The sequence below is a fragment of the Solanum stenotomum genome, chromosome 1 (assembly GCF_019186545.1).
Source record: "Solanum stenotomum isolate F172 chromosome 1, ASM1918654v1, whole genome shotgun sequence".
Classification (NCBI taxonomy): domain Eukaryota; kingdom Viridiplantae; phylum Streptophyta; class Magnoliopsida; order Solanales; family Solanaceae; genus Solanum; species Solanum stenotomum.
In genome coordinates, this window is record NC_064282.1 from 966098 (window position 1) to 975619 (window position 9522).

The window sequence follows — 9522 nt, forward strand, 5'->3', positions numbered from 1 at the left end:
GGAATTTGACATAGAAAGGTTGGTCAGATCAGATAGAGCATGATTGACTACTAACACCCTTTATGTGTTAGCCACGTTCCATTTGCGAATTATTTAGCGGCATACCTTCTTATTTTGCCTAACATTGTCATCTATTGTTATGGTACTGTACCAGTTTTTCCCACAAATAAGCAGACTATTTGTTAGCATTTTTCAGTTCTTAGAGTTCCTATTGTCCCATCTTTTCTGGTTACGGTGCATGAATCTGTCCTTTATTATGCACCTACACCTCCCCCGTGCCTTTGCTAGGAAAGAGACTCTTAACTACTATGTGTTTGTATTCAACACGAAAGCAGAGAAAAACACCAAAACTTTGATTTTCCTGTTTTGGAGAGTCGATCTGGTTTATATTCATTTCACTGCCTAAAAGCTTGTTAGAAAGGTTTGAAGTTTGTGTGCTCTGTATTTGTTTTTTCTTTCAACCTTGTTAACCATAACAACAATGTATATAATCAAACTCGTGACTATGACAGGGTGGTATACTTTGCTCTCTCCCGACTGACTGATTACTACTAACTAAAGTCTAAACTCTTATTTAAGATGAGTCATCAAACTATGACTGATTTTTCTCTCTTTTTCTTTAAACTGTCTACTACCGCGATCTCCATTGGGGGGCAATGATTAAAACAAGTTCATTAGTTACTAATACCACAAACTATCCGTCACTATTAGTATAGTTCTTTAGCTTCATCTATTTGGAACCGATTACGTAAATTCTTTTGTATGATTTTACCCTATTCAAACCCTTTCGATATTACTGAGGAAAGCAACGAACTGTTAGATTTCCCAAATAGATGATTTATAAACAAACAGTATTTACAAGAATATAATAAATAAAGAGAAAGCAATTAGTGAATCTTTATCCACCAAATGTGGGACAGAGGAGAAAGACCAAAAATGACAAAGGCAAGGAAATCACATGGGAAGAGAAATAGAGACTAAAGAGGTTGGTAAACAATGGTGTTTTAAGACAGGCCCCACGAGTCTTGTTCTCTATACCTAAGCACATGATATCCACGAGCCTCTCACCTTATTGTTCCCATAATATCACTTATGCCCATTACCAACCATATCCCTTTCATTATCACTTTAATTTGTATACGCTTAACAATATAATTTCTTTTGTATACAATTAATATCTATTAGAAATACTCTGTACTTTCATAAGACTGTGTATACATCACCATTTCAAATTCTACTTGTATAATTATGTTGGATATGTTATTACTTTTATTATATTTTAGCGTAGAGAAGTACTGAAAATACCTATCAATTTGGTGCAAATTATTAGTTTCATCCCCAAATTATTGACAGTCTTAAAAATATCCTTCTACTTGATTAACTAAACTTAGATACACCCCTAATCTACCACATGACATAGCTAGTGGTCTCTAACTCTTGTAGGAGCACGAGACTCTTAATAAAAAGTCGAGAGAAGTGTTGAAAACACCTCTAAATTTGGTGAGAATTTAGGGGTGTATTTCACTCATGTTGCAAGATCGGTGGTATATTTAAGTTCAATTAGACAAAAAAAAGAGTATTTTTAAGACTGTCAATAGTTTAACTTTAAGGATGAAACTAATAATTCGCTCTGAATTTAAGAATATTTTCAATACTTCTCTTTGATGTGTTATACCATACTAACTATTGTCTTTTCATTATGAACTTAACTCATATCATTGAAAGTGTAAAATTCTATAACTCATATCTTATTTTTCATTGAACTTCTTCCTCCATCTATAAAATTCACATTTAGCAAACATAAAAATCATATTTGTATGATATAGTTATAGTTTGCATAATTGCACTCCATAACAAACTTTATATTTGTTATAGAGCATCAGATTGTATAAATCACTGGGGGCATCAGATTTGTATAAAATCGCTGACAACCTCTCATTTGTATAAATCGTTGACAGCCTCTCAATTCAATTTTATGTGTTTGTATATCTGCATAAAATTTGAATTTGTATACAATTGAATCGAAATAAAACGTTTGTATATCAAACATCTCTTTTGCTTTATACAAACACAAATTATAAATTGTATTTTGTATAATCTGTGTTTGTATAAAGCGAGAAAGAGATAAAGACAAAAGAGAACTGGGCAGGGGAAGATTTGTATTGTATAATTATAAATGTATAGGACGAAGATATATGTATTTGCATATGTATATATAAATTACTCTCGCTTTATACAAACAGAAACACAATTTATACATTTGTGTTTGTATAAAGTGAGAGAGGCGAGGGAGAGATTGACGAGCGAGAGAGGGAGAGTGGCAAGCGAGAATTTCAGGGAGAGAGGCGATTGACAACAGTTTGCTACGGGTTACAATTAAATCAAATTGTGGTTATAACATTTAATCTAAATTAATAGTTTGCTATTATATACAATTTTCCCAATATAGTGTATATTATAACAAAATTTTAATTTATTTTTTGCCAATTTGCACGTATAAAATATTTTTCATATGAAAGAGATTCAATTGAACTCAAGTCTTTTACACCTAGGGCTTCATTGTGCTAGTTACAAGTTCCCACGGACGCAATAACTTTTCTACGGATATATATATATATATATATTAAAAAGTTTAATAATGAATCTTTATAAATACTTAACTATGAATTCTATTATTATTGAAATATTTACATGAATAAAAATGGGATAAGGGTCTGAAAAATATCTCAACTTTGGTCGAATTTGCTGTTGCGATACTAAACTTTCATAAGGACCTATTGTCTCCCTAGACTATTTAATACTGTATTTTAAACATATATATTTGCCCACGTGGACATAAAAAATAATGCAAAATTATAAATAGTAATGTGTCCACGTTGGCACATATATACCTTTAAAATACACTATTAAACAGTTCAGGGGGTAAAAAATACGGTATTAAATAGTCTAGGGAGGTAATAGGTTCTCATGAAAGTTTAGTATCACAATAGCAAATCCGACCAAAGTTGAGATATTTTTCAGACCTTTATCCCAATAAAAATACATAAAATTTTAAATTCTGAGTATCTGGCTCCACCTTTATATATGTTGGACTAAAGATAAGGATGGCGTCTGATATTTAAGCACTTTAGTGGTGGTAGTAACATTAAGATGGAAGCCAAACATGTTGGAGAAGATAATGGATAAGCTTATAATAATAATTATTATTATTATTATTATTTTTGGATATATGATAAAATGAAGAAATACGTGTGGCAATAAAATCCAAATTAAAACCGTGCCATAGTTCAACATCATAATTTTAGAGGTGGGCAGTCTTCTATTTTTTTGGGACGTGACACAAGGGGATGCAAAAAGGTTGACAAAAGGTAGGTAAAACACACACATGAAATTACACAAGTGGACAACTCTCCTACAAGTCATCAAAGCCAAGTTGATAGGACTAGGGGTTTAGTATCGTGAATTATAGGCACAAGTTGTTATCATTCTAGTTGTTTTCAAGGAGAAAAAGGGGAAAAAAGAGAGATAAGGTTTTTTTTGGTGGTGGGTAAAAATTCAAAATAAAAGTACATTTGCAAATTGGAGGTATAGATATATAGGTAATAGGAGTGTGACAAATGATTAATTGTGTTAACTTGAGCGGATTAAAGTTGATGAAATCAATAAATAAGCTATGATTTAATCGTTCAAAATTTATTTAGGTCAAAATAAGTTAGGTTAAAATGGGTCAAATAATATGTTATATTCTAATTTCTATATGATCCGACCTCTCATCCTTTTCATTATGCTTTTTGATTAAAAAAAGAGAGCTCATTAATCAATATTTTCAATTTTTAAAATTTAAGTTCTTTCACATTTTCAATTTTAATATCGACTCTGAAAATTGGAGTATGAGTTATGTTTTGGTCCATTGGGTTATACTAGCATTTGATCAAACAATTTAATGAATCGTTTTTAGTTCAATCGATTGAATCAATTCAGTAAAAGAATCAATGAAGTTGTGTATATTTACCCTCGTTTATCTTTATACGTTATAAAATCAATCTCTTTTTTAATTTCGATAATTACGAATTGAGGTTATAATTTTTTTAAAATATTGTGTACAGATAGAAAGAATGTCACTACTATTTGTTACTTATATTATAGTAATTATACTTATTTATTTAAATATTGATATGGCTTATAAAATATCTTGTATAGACAACTAAAAGAAGTAGGTAATCATATGTAGCAAGAAGAGGAACAAAAAGGTGAATCAACCTTACCATCTCCAACTTTTTTTTGCCTAAATTAACTTGAACCACAATTCTTAAAAAATATATTTGGTCTCTCTCTCTTTCTCTAATAATGAAAACAAAAAGAGAGAAGTGGAAGGTGAACCAAAGCCCATATACAACAACAATCACACCCCACCTCCATTTTTTTCCTCCTAATTAGCTATGCTCTCTTTTTTCCTTCCATTATTCTCCAACCTCCATTTCTTCTAGAAACCCTAACAATATACTCAATCCACCTTTTCTTGCATGTTGGATGTACACTATTAAAATAACTTACTAAAAGTATTTGATGGTTATTTTTATAGATATTTTGATTGAATCGATAATGATGTTCTCATACGGAAAAAAAAAATTAAGAAGTTTGTTACTATTTCAGTGAGAATCTTTTACTTCATGCATTTTTTCAGTGGACTAATTCGATAAAAATAAGTGAAAAAAATATATTTTGTAACATAATTTTTTCACTGATTGACGATGAGAATATCTTTTGTTTCACCAATACATACAATAAAGATAAATTAAACTCTTTATCTAATTAGAGTTAATTAATTGCTTGTACTAGCAAGAATATGTAAGGGTAAAGGACTGTGAACAACTTCTTCACCAAACGCCCACTACAATTAAGCCAAATCCTTTTTAAAAAAAGGACAAAAAATACTGAGTCAATTTTCTCTGCAACTATTATTTATTTTTTGCATTTTATTTCCTCTGTTTCTCAAACCGTGACATTGTTTGTCTGAACACAAAATTTTTATAGAAATTAAAATTAATGAGTTTTAATGTCTAAAATAATTTTTTATAAGTATGTGTATCTAAGAAAATAAAAAAAGTAACTAGAAATTATCTCGTTAAGAATATAAACTAAGCATTTTAAAATTAAATCTTTTCGATGTGTATATGGATATACTAAAATTGAAAGTGTAATATAACATTGAGACATAAAAAGTAATTAACTTGCTATCGAACGTTCAAACGTATTAATATGTAAACAATTTTTATATATAACTTAGATCCATACATACATGATATCAATACATTCACAAAAATGGTTTAACTTTGACGAGTTGTTAGGACAAATTATCTGTCATTTGATAAAGTTTAGGGTATAAATCTAATGTAGAACAACACAAATTAAATTTAATAAAGTTGTTAGTTCAAACAAGAGCATAATGATAATAATAATATTATTATTATTTTTAAATTAGTAGTCTGCAAGAAAAGTGTCTGGTACATGTCGTCCTATGGTTAGGGGAGATTTGAATAGTTAGCCAAGTTACTTTATTATTATTATTTTAAGATGTGGTTCAGAGTTTAGTCACAAACAGAACTTATAAAATAAAAGTAAAAATAAATAAAAAAGAGAACAGATCATACACTCATTTTGTCCTAAATTTACTGGATCTTTAATACCTCATTTTGCACCTACCTAAAGTTTACCTTTAAATACAATTAGTTAATCAATGTCACTTTTACTCCATTTTCTTATAGTTGGATTTCATTTAGGATTAGTATAGCAGCAATACAATATAATTCAACATTTGTATACTATCATGTCTAAATTAAACTTATAAATAAGATATTGAACTTAACTGGAATATTTTTTAATTGTCTTACTATTTTCTTAAAAGAATATTTCTTTCTTTTAACGCATCTTTGTACTTCTAACTTTTCACACATAATATATATATAGTCATAAAACAAAAGCGGAATTAACTATGAACTTCATTACTAATTTATTTATAACTAACAAAAATTAATAAAATTTACTCGTCAAATTAAAATAAAACAAACAAATAAAAACGGAGAGAGTAACGAGGTTGATATGATTAAAAAAAGAAGAAAGAATGGCTACCAGCCACTCTCCTCTAACCTGTCTTACCAACTTGCATCTAGAAGCATAAGGTCACTACCCCACCCCCCACAACCCCAACTCCTTCTCTCCTACCCCCTGCGTCAGTGGGCCCCATCTTCTTCATGGAGTCAAAAGCTTATATAATCCCACCTCAAGTCCTGAAAAAAGCCGGCTTTAATTAATTCTCCATAGCTAAATACTACTACACAGAAGAAGTAGTTTGAGATTATTAGTGTTCAATGGGAAGATCACCGTGTTGTGAAAAAGCACATACAAATAAAGGAGCTTGGACTAAAGAAGAAGATGAACGACTTATTTCTTATATTAGAACTCACGGCGAAGGTTGCTGGAGATCCCTTCCCAAAGCTGCCGGACTTCTCCGCTGCGGTAAAAGTTGCCGTCTCCGGTGGATTAATTACTTGAGACCTGACCTTAAACGCGGTAATTTTACTGAAGAAGAAGATGAACTCATTATCAAACTCCATAGCCTTCTGGGTAACAAGTACGTACTACTCACTCCTTAATTTCACTTTTGTCAATTCAGCAGAAATTTTATTTAAAATAATTCAGAAATTTGAAAAATATACTCTGTGAAATTCGAAAACTAAAATTGCTCAGATAAATATACTTGAAGGACTATTTTAGACTAACTCGAGACATCACAAACTATTTTTGTCATTTTTTTAACTTTCGTTACTAAAGTTGAATTACTTAAAATGTGAACTAACTTGCATTAGTTACCTTCGTCTTCCTTTTCAGATGGTCACTTATAGCCGGAAGATTACCCGGAAGAACAGATAACGAGATAAAGAATTACTGGAATACACATATAAGAAGGAAGCTTTTGAGTCGGGGCATTGATCCTACGACACACAGGCCCATTAACGAGCCCGGTACAACGCAAAAAATCACAACAATTTCATTTGCAGGTGGAGATCATAAAACTAAAGATATTGAAGAAGATCATAATAAGATGATAAATGTCAAAGCTGAATCTGGGCTAAGTCAATTAGAAGATGAAATTAGTAGCAGTCCATTTCGAGAACAGTGTCCTGATTTAAATCTTGAGCTCAGAATTAGCCCTCCTTCTCTACAAAATTACCAACATAGCCCCTCGAGGTGTTTTGCATGCAGTTTGGGTATACAAAATAGTAAAGATTGCAACTGCAGTAAAAATAATATGGGTAATATTGCAAGTTATAATTTTTTAGGATTAAAGAGTAATGGCGTTTTGGACTATAGAACTTTGGAAACTAAGTGAATTTTTATTATAAATCTTTTTTTCCCTTGTGTATTTGGGTTAAAAAAGAAGAAGAGAGAATTGTAAAAGATATCACTATTAGTTTAAGTTCTTTCGAATTTTCTCTTATTTGTAAAATTGAAAGTATTACTATATATATCATATTAAGTTGAAAGGAGTGTTATAGTGTACCTTATGAAATTTATGCCATTTTGTTGGTACAATGTTAATTACTCGATTATTTTGGCATTCCTTAATCTCCACCAAATAATATTGGAGAAATTTGTTGATTAGTAGGTCTGTTGTTATACTTTTCTAGATCTATTCCACTTGAGTTTTGAGTTTAACTTTTGTATAGTAATATCGCATATATAATTCAATTTTAACATTGTTAGGTTAGATGAAAGATAATTTCAAACTATCATTCAATAAAAGTGTAATGAATGACCTAAAAAATAGATTTTTTATACACTCATAATATTAAAGAATTTTTTTACTATCATACTATATAAAAATAATAATTCCAAGCAATTACTCATACATAGCAAGATCGAAAACCTGAAAAATAAAAATATTACATATTATAGCATGTCAAAATTTATTTGTTAGCGTATAATTTTTAACATGATTAATATATATAAGTTGAATATTTTTTCGTGATAAGCTTTTTTTTTTTTTTTACTTGATGAGAGTCTATTGGAAACATTATCTATGCCACAAAATAGGGATAAAATTTGCTTACATTTACCTTCTTCAGACTCCATAAGTAGAATTGTATATACTGAATGTGTTATTATTGTTAGAATTTTCTTTACCACTATACAGTAAATAATTATTATCAGAAGTAGGATTTTGAATCATAATTAGGATATATATGTGAGTGAATATTATGGGGTAAATGGTAGGAGGAGAAATGGATAAGCAGTGAGAGGATGAGAAGAAAAGAAGAGGTGCGTAACCTATCTCTTCCATTCTTAATATTATAATTTTTATTATTATTATTATTATTATTATTATTAATTAATAATAATAATAATAATCGCAATAAATAAGAAAGAGAAGAAGTGTCTGAAAAACTAATATAAAATGAGTGAAAGAACTAAAAAACAATAATATATATCCGTAGTAACGATTGTAGCTTCCACCAACCTAACAATTATTGTGGCTATATATACTACTAGACGTGACCTAACCAACCATTCCCCCACGCCAAGGTTTAAATTTCTTGTCACTACCTATCTTTATGGATATTATTATTGGATCCCTATCTTTTTCATCTTCAAATTTAATTCAAGTTTCGAGTTTAAATTTTAAAAATAGAAAAAATCTTAATAAGAAACTCTATCTTTTTACTGTAAAAGAAATTTTTTGTATTTAATATTTGTGTTCCAACCTTAAAATTATTTTTATTGTTTTGATTACTACGTATTTTGATTTTAGATCTATATTAAATTTTTATACATAAATTTATGTTCTACGTCAAAAATATTGAATTCAAATGCCATATTGTACCATAATATTACACTCGCTTCTGTCTTAGTGGACTTTATACCTTAACAAAATTAAATTAGTTGGACCAGTAGATTTTGAATATTGATGGCATAAATGTCTTTTGCAATATAGGGTTTTAAAGAGTAAAAGTATTTGAATATTTCTATTGAATTTAGAAGTGTTGATATAATAGCTTAAAACTTAAATAACTAATAACCTAATTCTATTTGTTTGAATTATTTGGGAAAATCTTTTTCCAACTACCAATTATATAAGTTCCATTTTCTGGGATTGACCAAAAGAAAAAATAATCGGAGTTCTCTGAAAATTCACGGCAGAGTCAAAATTTATATACAATGTGCAAGTTTTCCAGGCAAATGAATAATTAAGTTTTTTTTTTTCAAACTATATACTATTTAGAGAAATTTCAACGTTAGAAGGATGAGATATTGGAAATAAGTGAATCAAGTAAAAAAATAAAAACACCCCAAGGCACTTTAGACACAAGAAATAAAAATGAAAAATTAGGATAAGGATTAAACTTCAGCATGACATTCAAAATTAGCTAAAGATGTTTTACATGTCATAATCTATCTTTTTCACAAATTTGTAGTGAAAAAATAATATCAAGCGGCCGCTTTTTATAGTTAAATTATTTTACA

The 9522-nt window shown here is 29.4% G+C and overlaps 1 protein-coding gene across 1 annotated transcript; it reads left to right on the forward strand.

Annotated features, from left to right (window-relative positions):
- Positions 1 to 6304: 6304 nt before the first annotated feature.
- On the forward strand, positions 6305 to 7547 carry LOC125853136 (MYB-like transcription factor 4). The gene is made up of 2 exons (XM_049532814.1): positions 6305 to 6631; positions 6889 to 7547. The coding sequence occupies exons 1-2, from the start codon at positions 6369 to 6371 to the stop codon at positions 7388 to 7390; spliced, it is 765 nt and encodes a 254-aa protein (XP_049388771.1). The 5' UTR covers positions 6305 to 6368; the 3' UTR covers positions 7391 to 7547.
- The last annotated feature ends 1975 nt before the right edge of the window (positions 7548 to 9522 follow it).